This window comes from Trichechus manatus, unplaced genomic scaffold, assembly GCF_000243295.1.
Source record: "Trichechus manatus latirostris isolate Lorelei unplaced genomic scaffold, TriManLat1.0 scaffold00022, whole genome shotgun sequence".
Classification (NCBI taxonomy): Eukaryota; Metazoa; Chordata; class Mammalia; order Sirenia; family Trichechidae; genus Trichechus; species Trichechus manatus.
The window spans coordinates 19,001,788-19,018,470 of NW_004443958.1; the positions used below are offsets into that span (position 1 = coordinate 19,001,788).

Genomic DNA, 16,683 nt, shown 5'->3' on the forward strand with positions numbered 1-16,683 from the left:
CTGTCCAGGCACACTCAGACACACTAAGAATCTTGAACGGGCACGCCCGCTCCTGCCCAGGCACACGGAGACACACCTGGGATCTTGAACAGGCAAGCCCGCTCCTACCCAGCCACATGCAGACCACACACAGGGACCCTGGGTTGCATCCAGTTCATCCCTGGTGGCGAGCCAGGACAGACAGACCTGAATAAGCTCGGCAGCCGGCTTCCTCCTTTTCTCAAAGTGCTTCTGGCGGTGCTGCTCCTGAACCTTCAGTGCCAGGCCGGACCCCAGGATGCCCTGGTGGGAGAAGCCGGAGAGGTCAGCAGTGCCTACACTGCATGATGGGAAGAAGTGGGGAGGCTCCTCCCTTCCTTCTCCTCGAGGGAGAAGGGAGCTGGTGAAATGGAACAAGCTTGAAGTCAGGAAGCCCTGGGTTCCAATTCTGACTCTGCCACTGGCCAGGTGGCCCTGGGCAAGTCTCTTATCCTTGCAGCATCCTGTTCCTCCACTGGGAAGTGGGATCCCAGTAACTATCTCGTAATATTATTATTATGAAAAAAGCGAGATAACATATGGAAATTGCCTAGCAAGGTGTATGGCACAGAGTAGACGCCCAGGAAATGTTAATTGAATTTTTAAAATATTCTGGCTGCATGACTGTCACTTGAGTTTTGTTCTAGCTGGAATTTTGCAAAGTTGTGATCTGTTTTGACATCCAGGTCACACTTGCATAGGGATTAGAGTTAGAGGCACACACTTTTCAGGCTGAAAGAACTCAGAGAGCATGTAACACTTCCACCACCTCTCACCTGCTTTACAGATGAGGAAACAGAGGTTCAGAAAAGTCAGATACCCAAGGCCAAATAGCTTATAAGGAAACAGAGAGTGCAGGGACACCCATGGAGAGAGAACATCCCCAGCAGAAGGACGGGAGGTGGAGGGGAGGCAGAGGGATTGTTATTCAAGAAGGTTCTCTTCTTGCTTGGTGATCAAGAGCAGATTTTAGTACCAGCCGAACTTGGGATGAATTCCTGATTCCACAACCCAATAGCCACGTGACTGTGGAAAATTTAGTAACCTACTTAAGCCTCTGGTTTTCTCATCTGGAAAACGGAGATAAATACAGCACTGAACTCATCATGTTGTTGTGAAGACGACATGCAATAACGTTTGTAAAGTACTTGGCCTGATACCAGTGTAGAGTGAGTTCAACGAACAGTATCGGTTATTAAACATTTCTGGGAACTGGGCTTTGGAGAAGTTACTCTATTGAGCCGAGACACCTTGCTGTTTAGGGAAATGCATTTTTGTACACAAACTAGTAAACGACAAGGCAAGGAAGGGAGCTCACACACATGAAGGACCTACTACGTGCAAGGCACTGGGAACACAGGGAGCTCACCATCTCCTGGGCAGACATGAAAGCGTGCAACCCTAGCAATGGGCCAGAAATGTCTTTATGGTTCTATGCCCAGAGGTGGTGGTTGTTGTGAGCTATTGAGTCGATTCTGACTCATACTGACACTACATGATAGAGTAGAACTGTCCCACAGGGTTTCCTAGTGTAATCTTTAAGAGAACAGATCGTCAGGTCTTGTCTCCCATGGAGCGGCTAGGTGAGTTCCAGCTGCCAGACTTTTGGTTAGCTGTCAAGCGCTTAACCATTGCACCACCAGGGCTCCTTACTTGCCCAGAGAGGGAGGGACTATCTTGCCTAAGGAAGGTAACATCGAAACCGGGTCTGGGAAGAGGAGAAGACGTTGGCCAGGCAGAGCTGGAGGAAGGCTCGTTCCTGGCAAGGGGAACAGCACAGGTACCTGGCTATTCAGAATGCCTATTGATTGATTGCCTGGAACGCAGGGTGTGAAAGGATGGACAAGGGGTGGGAGATGAGGCCAGAAAGTTGAGCTGGGGCCAGACAGAGAGGGCTGTTCCATGTCACTCAAGGGAGAACATTAAAGGTACTCACCGCTGGAAGGGCGAAAAAGGAAACTCCAATTAAGGAAAAGGTGGCTGCAATCAGACGGCCCTCCCACGTTTTGGGCGTCTTGTCTCCGTAGCCAATGGTGGCCAGTGTGATCTGAAGAGAGAAGAGTTCAGACATGGCGCTCTCCAGGGAAAGGGAAGTCAGGGGCATGTCAGCTGAGCTCAGTCTACAGCCCTCTGTCCTGACTTGGGTGCAGCTCCCATTTACAACAGGGTTCCCACGGGAGAAAATGCAACAAGTACCGAGGCATTTATATGGGAATCTTGGAACCACAAACTGTTTATAAATCCAGGACTTCCTACCTGTAGTCAGTCAACAAATCTTTCAATAATTGCAAACGTGTACGCGCATGCGCATTATCTGTACGTTTATTTGTATACGTGTGATTTGATGTCTGGCCGTGCTTCCAAAGGCATGTGTGTTTGCGAGCACATTTGTACGTATTGTGTCTATGTGTGTGTATGCACATATCAGTCTAATGCTTGCACATGTGTACGTTCTTTTGTGTTGTATAGTCCTGTGTGTGTTTACATGTGTATGTTATCAGTACACACGTACTTAGGAGTGTGTATCTGCATGTGAAAGGCAGGATATCAGAGTGGATAAGACTGCGGCCTCTGGAGCCTGACTGCCCGAGTTCAAATCCCACTCTACTGCTTATTAGCTGAGAGACCTGGAATTAGTTACTTCACCTCTTCATGCCTCAGTTTCTCCATTTGTAAAAAGGAGCTAATGATGGGAGTTGTTCGAGTCTAAAATAAGTTAATAACATAAAGTGCTGAGAGCAGTGCCCTGGCACACTTAAGCAAGACCTCAAACAATGCTATAGCTTTGGTTCCATGCGTTCCTGTGGGTCGAGGGCTGTGTGTACAATTGAGCGTGCAGGTCTAGTCTAGGCATGTCTGCAGGTGTGTGTGCACATGTGTGTATCTGCCACTGTGTCAGTTTGCACATGCACGTCTTTGGTGTTGTTAGTTTCTGTCGAGTAGGTGTCGAGTACATGGTGACCTTATGTATAACGGAACAAAACATTGCCTGGTCCTGCACCATCTGCATGATCGTTGGCATGTTTGAGCGCATTGATGCATGGCTCAGCCTGTGGTAACAGCCTGCATCTAATGAGGCAAAGTCTCCAAGGGACCATGGAACTGGACTGTTCGAGCCCCGTCTTCTTGTAAACGCTATGGCAAAGCCCATTCCAGGGGCATGCCCCACTGGGGGGGAGTCTCTGGCAGCAGGCTCAGAGATCGAGGGGCAGAGCTCCCACTGTGATTCTGGGCAGCTGAGCAGAAGGCAGCTGCCCAAGTGAGTGTGCCCATTCCACTCCCTCTGCCTCTCTCTGCCCCAACAGGCGATCCACAAGGTCGACCTCCAAGGTGGCAACTCACCAGGCCCCACCAAAGGGCATCTGCATAGGTCTCAAACTCCTCTTTCATCTCTTCTCCCTGTGCATCCACCTCAGGCACGTCTTTCTCCACCAGGTAGACAAGAAATGAAGAAAGGATGAGCGTGAGGAACCCAATGTACCAGGCGGTGATGAGCTCCTGGAAAAGGAAGGGGTGGACGAGGGAGGTGGTGGTCAGTGGGCAGTCACAGAGGCCAGTGGGATGCGGACACATTTGACTAGACGAGGGAGGTAGTGGTCAGTGGGTGGTCATGGGGGCCAGGAGAATGTGGACACACTTGAGTGGAGCCCAGGTTTCTCCCCTCCCAGCTCTGTGACTCTGAACAAGTTACTCAGCCTCTCTAAGCTTCATCTCCCATCACTCTAAAATGGGATCAGTAACACTGTCATTATACCCATTGCTAATTCTTACTACATGGTAGCTGACACCACCAGTGTGGGGCTCTAGAAGGAGAGGAAAGTTTCTGCCTTAAGGTGGCCTTGAGATCACAGCTCAGGAGGCTTCCAGGGGAGGAACTGGCCACTGACCCTCGGACAAGGCTCGGGACTCAAGTAGCCCCATTGCCGTGGAGTCGACTCCAACTCATAGCAACCCTATAGGACAGGGTAGAACTACCCCATAGGGTTTCCAAGGCTGTAATCTTGTTGGAAGCATACTGCCACATCTGCCTCCCGAGGAGGGACTGGTGGGTGCAAACTGCCAACCTTTCGGTTAGCAGCCGAGTGCTTAACCGCTGCACCACCAGGACTAGATTCTATGTAGAATGGAGCAGAGCAAGGAGGTTAAAGCAAGGGAGAGATAGTGTGGCAGAATGGACAGCACTATGGACAGGGACCCAGCCCTGCCACCAACTTCCTGTGTGACCCTGAGCAAACTCACCACCCCCAGCCTTAGTTTCCTCAGTTTTAAAATGAAGGGCCAGGCCTACAGAGTTCCTAAAAATGTGTCATGTCTACCACTGGGTGGAGGCAGATAAACAGTTTTCATTTTAAACAGTGTCATATTAATTTAAAGCATATTAAAAATAAATATAGCTAACACATTAAAGCTGTGATTTCATGGATATCATCACATGACAGGCAAGGACATTTGACTAAGTAAACGGGAGTGAGCTGACTTGAAGAAAATGTTAAATGATTCTAAGGATGGTATAGAGATATGGCAAAGACCAGCAACTCACTGATGTTTCAAAACCCTGATGGGGATGATTCCGAAGGTCTCAACTTTATTTCTCTCTTTTGATCCCTACGTCAAGGTTTTGCAGAAGGAGGAACTCTGTGATGATTCTGACGTAGGCAGGGTGGGAAGAACATCAAGGGTATTGAAGATTGAGCTGATTCATGCTGGCTAAGCCCTCCCAGAGAGCAAAGCTGCTATACTTCATATCTCTGACGGTGGCGGTCAGCTGGCCCCCTGGGTCAGTGGCTTCTCCCTGCCTTCCTCAATGTCTTTGCTCACTTTGGTCCTGCTGCCTGGACTGCCTTTCCCTGATGGAACCAACCAAAGAGCATCGAGTCATCCTCAGGCGCGTGTCACCTCCATTATGAAATCTTCCCTGACGTCTGCTTCCCCACCTAGAGCTAGAGTTCATCTCCATTTCCTTTACACCGTCACTATTTTCCAAACAAAAAACCAGTTGCCATCGAGTCAGCTCCGACTCCTGGTGACCCCACGTGTGTCAGAGTAGAACTGTGCTCCATAGGGTTTTCCATGGCTGACTCTTTGCAAGTAGATCACCAGGCCTTTCTTCCGAGGTGCATGCCTCCGGGTAGACTGGAACCTCCATGCTTTTGGCTACCAGAGAGCATGTTAACTGTCCAAACCATCCAGGGACTCTCTTTCCTAAACAGACGTCTCTAAAGCTTTTCTCCTCAGAGCTCATTCCCTCATAGGCCTGGCTTTTGACACAGCCTCACAGGTACACTGCACTCGTGAGTCTGCTCTGCAGAAGAGAGAGGTTCAGTTTCGGCAGCACAAGCAATCCAGCCTGCTAGCCCCTTGGCGAGGTCTGCCCTGCTGGTGGGAGTTGAAATGCAAAGGATGAACTGGGCATCGCCTGTGTGACTGTCAGCGCAGGGGCCTCTTGCCTTGTTGAGTGCAATTCTAATGTTTAAAGGCACATCTTCATACGCTCTGGCACCCAAATACAGGGAGCAGTTCAACTGGTACTTAACCAAAGAAATAACCATCTGTTCACGCGTGCACAGAACAACTGGCTGTGTTGGATTATCCACACATATCTCCCATTGCCATCGGGTCAATTCCAACTCATGGCGACCCCATGTGTTGTTATCGAGTAGAAGTGCTCCAGAGGGTTTTCCTGGCCCTGGTGGTGCAATGGTTAAGCACTTGGCTGCAAACCGAAATGTTAGCGGCTAAAACCTACCAAGTGACTCCACAGGTGATCTGCTCCAGTAAAGATTAGAGCCTAGAAAACTCTATGGGGTCAGTTCTACTCTGTCACACGGGGTTGCTATGAGTCGAGATCGACTCAATGCCACCCAGCCACACCAATCTGTACGGAAGCAGTTCACCTGAGTGGGTTCGGACTGTCAACCTTTAGGTTAGCAGCAAATTGCAAACCACTTGTGCCGTCCAGGGACTTCTGTTAGATTATTAAGAGAGGATAGGATAGTTGCCAACGTGGACTACAAATGTGTACCCACTCTGTGCTTTGCAGGAATTTAGAAGGCTGTTCATGGTAACTCTGACTTTACAGTTTTTGCGATGGATTTGTGGCAGAACCTGCTGCTGACCCTCGATATCCACGGGCTCCCCCACATGCCTGAGCCTCCCCTGCACTCAGGTTGGGCAACTCAAGAAGACAAAGTAAAGTATTCTAATGACATGTGCAAGGACCTGGAGACAGAAAACCAAGGGAAGAACACGTTCAGCATTTCTGAAGCTGAAAGACATGAAGAAAAAATTCAAGCCTTGAGTTGCAATATTGAAGGACTCTACGGGGAAAATATTGAACAAAGCAGGAAGCATCAAAAGAAGATGGAAGGAATACGCACAGTCACTCTACCAAAAAGAACTGGTCAACATTCAACCATTTCAGGAGGTAGCATACGATTAGGAACCGATGGTACTGAAGGAAGAAGTCCAAGCTGCACTGATGGCATTGGTGAAAACAAGGCTCTAGGAATTGACAGAATTCCAACTGAGATGTTTCAACAAACGGATGCAGCACTGGAGGTGCTCACTTGTCTGTGCCAAGAAATTTGGAAGACAGCTACCTGGCCAGCCGACTGTATCCATTCCAAAGAAAGGTAATCCAACAGAACGCTGAAGTTATTGAACAATATCATTAATATCACACGCGAGTAAAATTTTGCTAAAGATAATTCAAAAGTGGTTGCAGCAGTACATCGAAAAGGAACTGCCAGAAATTCAAGCCAGATTCAGAAGAGGACGTGGAACCAGGGATATCATTGCTGATGTTAGATGGATCCTGGCTGAAAGATGTCTACCTGTGTTTTATTGACTATGCAAAGGCATTTGACTGCGTAGATCATAGCAAATTATGGATAATATTACAAAGAATGGAATTCCAGAACACTTAATTGTGCTCATGAAGAACCTGTACATAGACCAAGAGGCAGTCGTTGGAACAGAACAAAGGGATACCGCGTGGTTTAAAGTCAAGAAAGATGTGCATCAGCGTTGTTTCCTTTCACCATACTTATTCAATCTGTATGCTGAGCAAATAATATGAGAAGCTGGACTATATAAAGAAGAACCCGGCATCAGGATTGGAGGAAGACTCATTAACAACCTGTGATATGCAGATGACACAATCTTGGCTTGCTGAAAGCTAAGAGGACTGGAAACACTTTCCGATGAAGATCAAAGACCACTGCCTTCAGTATGGATTACACCTCAACATAAAGAAAACAAAAGTCCTCACAACTGGACCAATAAGCAACATCATGATAAATGGAGAAAAGATTGAAGTTGTCAATGATTTCATTTTACTTGGATCCACAATCAATGACCATGGAAGCAGCAGTAAGAAATCAAACAACACATTGCATTGGACAAATCTGCTACAAAAGACGTCTTTAAAGTGTTAAAAAGCAAAGATGTCACTTTAAGGACTAAGGTGCACCTGACCCAAGCCTTGGTGTTTTCAATCACCTCATATGCGTGTGAAAAGCTGGACAATGAATGAGGAAGACCGAAGAAGAATCGATACCTTTGAATTATGGTGTTGGCAAAGAATATTGAATATATCATGGATTGCCAGAAGAACGAACAAATCTGTCTTGGAAGAAGTACAGCCAGAATGCTCATTAGAAGAAAGGATGGCAAGACTTCATCTCACATATTTTGGAGACGTTATCAGGAAGGACCAGTCCCTGGAAAAGGACATCATGCTTGGTAAAGTAGAGAGTCAGCCAAAAAGAGGAAGACCCTCAACAAGATGGACTGACACAGTGGCTACAACAATGGGCTCAAGCATAAAAATGATTGTGAGGATGGTGCAGGACTATGCAGTGTTTCATTCTGCTGTACATAGCGTTGCTATGAGTTGGAACCAACCTGACGGCACCTCACAACAACAATCTGCAGGAGACCTAGGTTCGATTGCCAGCCAACGCAGCTCATGTGCAGACACTACCCATCTGTCAGTGGAGGCTTGTGTGTTGCTCCGATGCTAAACAGATTTCAACAGAGCTTCTAGACTGAGACAGACTAGGAAGAAAGGCCTGGTGATCGACTTCCAAAAACAGCCAATGAAAACCCACAGTAGTCTGATCCCCAACCCATCAGGGGGATGGTGCAGGACTGGGCAGCATTTTTGTTGTTTGTGGGGTCCTCATGAGTTGGGGAGACAACAGCAGTAGGCTTGCTACTCCGTTGTGCTCCACAGCAGCAGCAGCAGCATCACCTCGGAGCTTGGGAGGAATGCAGAATCTCAGAGCACACCCCAGACTTAATGAGTCAGAATCTGCACTTCAGCAGGATGCACAGGTGATTCCTGTTCACACTGGAGTTTGAGAAGTGGTGTTCTACAGTTTCCCAGCACACAGCCCACCCTCCAAGCCCAGCCTCCAAAGCTCCTGCTCTGCTGTATCCCATCACTTTCCCCAGAGAACCCTCCGTTTCTTTCTCTCTTATGCATATGTTCCTGGATTTATGACGCGCACAGGCACCTCCCACTGGATTCTGCAGCTCAGCCCTGCCTTAGGCAGTGTGCCGGCACAGCGTCCTGACCCTTTGAAAGGTCTACCAGATGGCCGGCACCATGCATTGTGGGAAATCCGGTGGGTGGGCTATAATGTCATGTGGGAAAAAAAAAAATCAAATTCAATACTTCTGGGAGGGACTCCAAGGAGCCTTGGTTGCACAGTGGTTAAAGTGTTGGGTTGCTAATCAAAAGGTCAATGGTTTGAACTCACCAGCTGCTCCACGGAAGAAAGATGTGGCAGTCTGCTTCCGTAAAGATTATAGCCTTGGAAACCCTGTGGAGCAGTTCTACTCTGGCCTACAGGGTCGCTGTGAGTCACAATCAACTCAATGGCAGTGAGTTTGGAGGGATTTGGGATGTACTCCACAAATCCGCTTGTTTACTAAACACCCCAGGCAAAGTTGAGGTTGAGAAACAGAATCAGCTGATTAAATAATAATAGCTAATATTCACAGGGAGTCCCTGGATGGCTCAAACTGTTAAAGCGCTCTGTTGTTAACTGGAAGGTTGCAGGTTCAAGTCCCCTCAGCAGCAGCAGCAGCACAGAAGAAAGGCCTGGCTATCTACTGCCAATAAAACCCTCCGGAGCACAGTTCTGCTCTGACACATATGGGGTCGCCATGAGTCGGAGCTGACTCGACAGCAGTTGGTCCTGGTAACACTCATGGCGCACTTTATATGGACCAGGCATGGAGCTGGATACTTTCCATAGCATCCAAAGTAATCATCACAACAATCATGTCAAGCAGACCCTGTTAAGCTTGAGGAAACAGAGGCTCAGAGAAGTAACTTGTCTCAGCTCTCAGTAAGTAAGTGGGAAAGCTCGACTTCAACCCGGGCTAGTGCTCCAGGGCTTAACTCCTAACACGCCTCCCCCTGAAGTGGCGGCCAGGGCAGCTGGCTGTGCGGCTTAGGAGGGGTGATGAGGAGAGAGGTGCTAAGTGGTGGGCCCTTCGGGGAGGTGGGGTGTAGAGTTGGTAAGCACTCTCTCTCTCCCTCTCCCTGCCTTCAATCCCGGTTCAACCCAGACTCCCCATAGACACGTGGTTTTGTCTCAGAGTTCTGCCCGCTGGCCTCAGCTGTGGGGTCAGTTTGCGGCATGAAACCATCTATTCTCAGGGATTCCATCGCGAACATCCAACTGTCGCTGGTAATTACACGGTAATACTCAGCAGACACCGGGGATCTGGGAATCTATTCTAAACCGAGGGAACACGGGATGAGGACGACCCAAACCAGCCATTTTTAGCCTCAATTTCCATAGAAGCTGTGAATCAGCTCTGTTGCATGGGTCCAAGGCAATGGCTGAGCTCGGGAAGGTGTTGTTAACAGGTCCTCTGGTGAAGGAGGAACAGAAGGTCAACAGCAGGAGAGAGCTCTGGAAAGAAATCTCCAACATCACAAGCAGGAATAAAATGTTTACGGCAAGAAATTGGATTAGAAGGTGAGAGACTCCCCAAACCAAAGACCCACTGCTGTTAGGTCGATTCCGACTCATTGTGGCACTCTAGGAAGGATGGGGTGGGACTGTCTCATAGGGTTTCCAAGGCAGTAGATCTTAACGGAAGCAGGCCGCCACATCTTTCCTCCGCGGAGCTGCTGGTGGTTTCAAACTGCCAACCTTTTGGTTAGTAGCCAAGTGCTTTAACCACTGCACCACCGGGGCTTCGAGAGACTCCCAGGTGGTTTAAACTATTATTTCATTTTATATATTTATTTGGGTGGTTTGTGAAGAGCATATTTGCAATATAATAAACCCCAGTGTTCATGAGCACCTACTGTTTACCAGGCACTTAAATGCACTTTTTCTCTTGTGAGCAGCCAGGAGGATTCACATTTTACCACTGAGGAAGCTGTGAAAATACACCAATCTTCTTACCGTCTTTCGGCTGGAAGGTGATAGGGCTGAATTTTGAACCACTTACTGCCTGGCTCCTGAGCGCTTCTTCGCTCCACTAGGAGATATAATCTCACAGGAAACCACCCCTAACACATCCGGTGTGGATCCCCAGATGTGAGAACCCCGCAGTAGCGGTGGGTGCTTTGGGGTTGTCCAGGTGGCAGTCGCATAGGTAAGGGTAACACTTTTAAGAAAAACTCTAAGTCCCCAAATGTTGAATTGTCCCCAAGCTCACTGCCTTAGGTCCAGTTCCCTAGAAGCAGAGCCTGAGGCAAAGGTTTCCAAAACCAAAAAAAGATCCATTGCCAACGTTGATTTCCACTCATAGCAACCTTGTAGAACAGAGTAGCACTGCCCCATAGCATTTCCAAGGCTGTAAATCTTTACGGGAGCAGACTGCCACATCTTTCTCCTGAGGAGCAGCTGGTGGGCTCAAATCGCCAAACTTTTTGTTAGCGGCCTAACACTTAACCTCTGCACCACCAGGGCTTCTATAGGCAAGGGTTTAGGTGCCTGTAATTTATTTGCATATGATTTTTGAGGTGTGATCTCAGGAGAGAGAGAGTGACGGAAGCCAGACAGAGCAAAGCAACGAGGTGCTCTTAGCTGGCGTCTTCTGCAGCCTGATCCTGGTGGCGCTCTGGAGTGGGCATTGTACCACAGAACTGGTCCCCACATGGATGGAGGCATCCTGTCGGCCATTGGCCACAGGCTTCCCTGGTGTGGGGGGAGGAGGTGGGGCAACATAATCTCCCAGTCAAGGCATCTCTCATTGTGCCCAGGGCAATTCTCCAGGGAAGGGAGCAGCTGGGAGTCTTAGCAGCCAAGCCCACAGCAGCTGAGGGGTAGTGCCCCTTCTCAATAAAGGGGATCTTGGCGGGACACCTGTACCTTCCACTGCAACCACCAAGGTTGGCACTGGAAGATCCTCTCTTGGTGAGGAGGCAGCCACCCATAGCCCTGACTTTATGGCTGTGAGGAACACCCCCGGGCAGGGTGGGGGTCCCCTCTCTCTGACTTCTCCTGCACTGGACTCTGAGCGGTGCTGTCTGTTTGAGCTGAGAGGCAGGATTTTCCTCCAACCCTCCAGGGTCCAGCTAAGGCAGTGAAGTTAAAGCAGAGTTGTCCCAAAGGCTTGGGGTTAACAACAGGAAGAAACACAGAGAGTACCATGAATTTAGCTAAAATGGGTCTGGTTGCCTGGGTTGCCACGCCCACTCAGCCCCTTGGGACTCTGGGAGGCAACAGGACTGAACCCCCCGGCTCCTAGCTCCCCATCTCCCTTCGACAGAGATCACTGGGCATGGGCTCTGGAACTGGGTTGCCTGGGTTCGGGTCCCAGTTGGACAGGTGACTTCCTTTTTGTGTCTGCTTCCTTATCAGTGTAACGGCTAACAGTGGTGTCAACTCACGGGATGAGCTGGTCCCTGTCATAAATTCTAGGCTTTATGCAATAATGATAGCAATTATTTTTTATTTACCAATTTATTTAATCTGAGCACCAATCCGAGCACCAGCCCTATGAGGTAGGTATTTTTAAAAAGGAGGAAAAGAAGACCCAGAGGTTAAAAAAAAAAAAATTCCCCAAAGTCACACAGGTAGTTTGGATTCCAGGCAGTGTGTGACTCAAACCTTTCCCTCCTGTCTCATGCTGCCTTGCATTAGCTCGTTTCTTCCTTTCCACAATGCAGACCCATCCATATTACTATCCCCATTTTACAGACGAGAAAACTGAGGGTCAAAGAGGGTTGAGTGACTTGGCCAAAGTAGTTTGTATATGGTGGAGGAGGACCTGAGTCCAGAACACCCATGTGCTCCTCTTTCTCTTCCTCCTCCTCCTCATCTTCGACGCTGTCATTGTCACCAGCGGCGGTGGAACGACCCCCCTCTGGGGACATTGGAAGGGAGGCTGCCGTGGAAGGGGATAGGCTGGGGGGAAGCCACGCGGCCGGCAGCCGCCACGCGGCCGGCAGCCTCCTCGCCGCACTTACTTTGCTGTGAGCACAGATGGCGGAGCCCAGGAGCTTCCAGGTGCCGCCCCGCCGGTCCATCCGCAGCATGCGCAGGATCTGCAGGAAGCGCAGGCTTCGCAGGGAGGTGGCCAGGACATTGCCCTGGTTTCCCACGGCAACCACTGGCACAGAGGCAATCAGCACGAAGATGTCTGGGAAAGAGGACAGAGAGGGCGGCGGGGAGACGGAAAGGTCAGGCGGAGGCAATGGCGTCATCATGGCGCTGTCCGCGGCTGGCAGGTGAAGGTGTGCCTAGCAGCCGGCCACTCTAAGCCTTACTGCATTGAACCTTTATACTGACCGCATGTGGCGAGCACTATTGTTCTGTGACAGAGAGGGAAATGCAGGCTCTGAGGGTGACGGCCCGCCAAGGCCACATGGCTGGAAGTGGGCAGGGCCCCAGGCTCTCGGGATGGCACTCGTGGTTCCCTGTCAGTGTGGGAGGGGATCAGGGTGGCTCAGGCCGTGAAGGTGAGACCTGGAGCTCATCCATTGTTTTCATGTGGGCTTCCCCTAAAAGAAGGAGAGCTGGTGGCGCAGTAGTTAAAGTGCTCATTTGCTAATCGAAAAGTCAGCGGTTCGAAACCACCAGCTGCTTCTCAGGAGAAGAGACCTCCCAGTCTGCTCCCTGTAAAGTTTACAGCCTAGGAAACCCTATGGGGCAGTTCTAAAAAACCCGATATGGTCAAGTCAATTCCAACTCATAACGACCCTATTGGGCAGAGTAGAACTGCCCCATAGGGTTTCCAAGGCTGTAATCTTTACGGGAACAGACTGCTACATCTTTCTCCTGAGGAGCAGCTGGTGGGCTTAAAGCACCAAACTTTTTGGTTAGCAGCCGAGTTCTTAACCGGCACCGCTGGGGCTCCTGGCATCATACAGTACTACTATGGAAGACAGGCTGACCTGGTCTCTTCTTAATTCCCTTCAGTGGCACCCAATATCCATATCAATTATCCCCTCTCTGTACTGCAGAAGGTTAGTAGGTAAAAAGGACACCATGGGCTGGTTAATTTGGGAAAAACACAATTAAACAGATTCCCTATCGCAGGACTTCTCAGAGCCTTTAATATGTTAATATGCACCGTGGCTCTCACCTATACAATGAAGTTCAGCCTTTCCCAAAAGACTCTGACCACAGACTTTTTTTTTTTTTTGCAAGAGCATCAGGATCTGAAGGAACACAGTTACGAGAAAAGTTTGACTACTAGACAAAGTCATAGCTCCTCAAACTCTCTGTGACCTGAGGAACCTTCTAGATGCATCTCTCGCCACCACGTCCCCCTTGAACTTTCACCCACTGGTTTGCAGAAGCACATGCGGTTTGCTGAGCAGAGGCCTCTCTCACACCTCCACACTTTTGCACATGCTGGTCTCTTAGTTTTGAATATGTTCCTCAAATTTGCTGCCTAAAACTTCTTCTGAGAGGCGAGGCAAATGCCATCTCCTCTGGGAAGTCTTCCTGGATTGCCACTGAAAATAATTTCATCACCCAAACTCCCAATATACCTTGTTTATAGTTTCGCATAAACTGCCTGAGAGCAGGGGCTGCTGAGTTCCAGAGCCTGGAGCAGAGCCTGGCACACAGTAATCCTGCAATAAAGGCTTGTGCAAAGAATGAAGGAAGGGAATGAGGGAAGGAGAGCTCTTGATATACGGCGCTGTAATTATCTTGGCGGGCAGGGCTCTTGGCTTGCTCGTGTCTGTCTGCAGCGCCCAGCATACTCCCTGGCCCTTATCAGATGTTTAGTGTTTGATGAGAGAATAATGGTCTTTGCTATGGATGAATTGTGTCTCCTCAAAATATGAAAATCCTGGCCCCTACACCTGTAAATGATCTTGTTTGGAAATAGGATTTTCTTTGTTATGTTAATTAGGCCATACCTGAGTAAGGTGGGTTCTAAACCTTATCACTTCTGAGTTATAAAGAGTGGTGTGGATACAGACACACGCACAGGGTGAAGACAGAGGCTGCTGAGGACCATCTACAATCAAGGAGCCAAGAACATCCCAGGCTACTGATGAGGAAGGAACCCATCAGGCCAGGGCCCTGATTTGGACTTCTAGCCTTCAGAACTGTGAGAAAACAAATCTCTGTTCTTTAAAGCCACCAGTTGTGGTATTTGTGTTACCGCCGCCTTAGGGAATTAAGAGAGTCCATTCTATGCAAAACCTCTTTTCTAAAGGTTCTAAAATCCAGTGATTAGAAATGAAGTCTCATTATCAACCATCTTAGAAAATTAAAGTGCCCCTGGGAGTACTCCAGTATCAGTTATCAAGATTTTAGTGTAATTAGCTTCTCAGATACCTTATTATTTTGGATAATAATACTCTGTAATATCTGTATGCAATTTTCCCATACTTGAGTTATGCAAAGCAGATATTGAGTCCCCATTTCACAGATGACAAAACTGAGGCCTAGAGAAGTTAAGTGGTTTGCCTGGGATTCACAGCAAGCTAGTGGCAGAGCCAGGCCACCGACCACACTCTTCTGACACCATGTCAGGTCTGACGGGGTAGTGGGTGGAGGCGCAGGCCTGGATCAGCAGCATTGAATGTCTGGAGGGGCTGGGTACCCAGCAGGAGGTGGGGCAGGAGGAGAGGTTTGTTATCCAATTCTCTGATCCTCAGTTTCTCACCTGTAAAATGGGGGTGATATCAACTTCGCAGGGTGGTTATGAGGATTAAAAGAAATAACAGTCCCAGTACCAAGCCAGTGCTTAATAAATGATGGTGATTGCTGTTGTCGTTGTAATCATTTGAGGAGACAAGATCAAACGCTGCCCCATAATTTGGCCAAGGACCCATTCTAAGAAAACTGGAAGCGCCTGATCTGCTTGCTGAAGGTGGGGGGAGGGTGTGAAGGAAACCGAACTGGCCACAAATCAGCATATCTGATAAGCAGCCTTGCACCTAAAGATTTCTCCCCAGATGCACATCGGAAGGAGGAAAAGAAGTTCCGGGTGGGCGGGGGGTGGGTCAGGGAGAAAAAGCTTCAGAGCCCCTCACAGATGCCCAGCTCTGGACTCAATCCACGGATTGTAGTAGGGTGCTCAGATGGGAACACATGGGTTCACGCTGCACCAGTAGGGATACGCGAGAGCTTTTGCTATCAAAATGCCTGTACCCAGATGGAGGCACCTCAGTGACATTTGCCAGAAGCCACTTTTGGATCAGGACACAAGCAGGGGGCGGGCACAGCTGCTAGATTCACCCAGACCGGGCCGTTACAATAGAATCAGCTGCTTACTGGCAGTGTGACTCTGGAAAATGACTCAGCTCTGTGAGCCTCAGTTTCTACCTCTGTCAAATGGGCATAACGTGGTCCTATAGAAGAGACTCTCAACCAGCAATGGCACCACCCCAGCCAGTCTGGAAATGCACAAACAATGTCGGGTGTCACATGACTGGAGGGCTGCTAGCCTAGGGACTGGGGATTCTCAACACCCTGCAACGTGCTGGTTCCTTTGCAAGACGAATGCCAAGAATGCCCCCCACCCCCATAAAGAAACACCTCCCATTAAGAAACATCCTCGGGAGGATTAGCCGTGGGAGGAGGAATTCAGCCCCAGAAGGCGGGCACTGGTCCTCTTCATGGGGCAGGATCAGGGAGGCTGGGCTGTCTCCACATGCTGCATGATCTCCCAGAAGAATGTCAGCTTATTTAACATTTCCTCAGAGGAATAATGCACCAAAAGGCTGTGTGTATGTGGCGGTAGGAGGCACTGAGGCCACCACTGACTCAGACACCCAGGCTTACCCAGCATGCACAGGGGCTTTCGGGCGAACTTCAGCCGTCCCCGCCAGCCTTTGTATCGGCAGCAACATCCGGCAGCCCAGATCCTCAAAGCAAACTCAGCTCCGAAGATGAAAATAGCAAACGTCTCCTGCATTGAGGAACATACGGAGAGACGCTGATTAACGGGGACCCGATCGTCCACAGCTCCCGACGTTGTTGCTGTTGCTGTTTTGGTGCTGGAGGTAGCTAGGAGTGGGGGAGAAGACCTGGCTGGTCTCCCCCATACGGTTTTGGATAGCCGCCTTCTTCATTCGGCTGTGCTAACTGCCCCTAACATTGCTAAGCCTTGCAAAGTGATGATTTGCTCCGTTTTCTATGTTTCTGTTCCAATGGATCATATACACATATATTAACAAAACGTTCCTTTAATGGACTAAAAGCCCTTAAGAACTCCACCTAG

General features: G+C 49.2%; 1 protein-coding gene across 1 annotated transcript in view; it reads right to left on the reverse strand.

The window, feature by feature from the left end:
- Nucleotides 1–16,683, reverse strand: part of KCNQ3 (potassium voltage-gated channel subfamily Q member 3) — a gene marked incomplete at its 5' end in the record, with an annotated part of 323,938 nt that overhangs the window by 32,139 nt on the left and 275,116 nt on the right. The window contains 5 exons of the mRNA XM_004373038.2: nucleotides 187–282; nucleotides 1,955–2,065; nucleotides 3,361–3,516; nucleotides 12,464–12,636; nucleotides 16,245–16,371. Coding sequence (XP_004373095.1) covers nucleotides 187–282; nucleotides 1,955–2,065; nucleotides 3,361–3,516; nucleotides 12,464–12,636; nucleotides 16,245–16,371 — 663 coding nt within the window. The remainder of the gene's footprint in view (nucleotides 1–186; nucleotides 283–1,954; nucleotides 2,066–3,360; nucleotides 3,517–12,463; nucleotides 12,637–16,244; nucleotides 16,372–16,683) is intronic.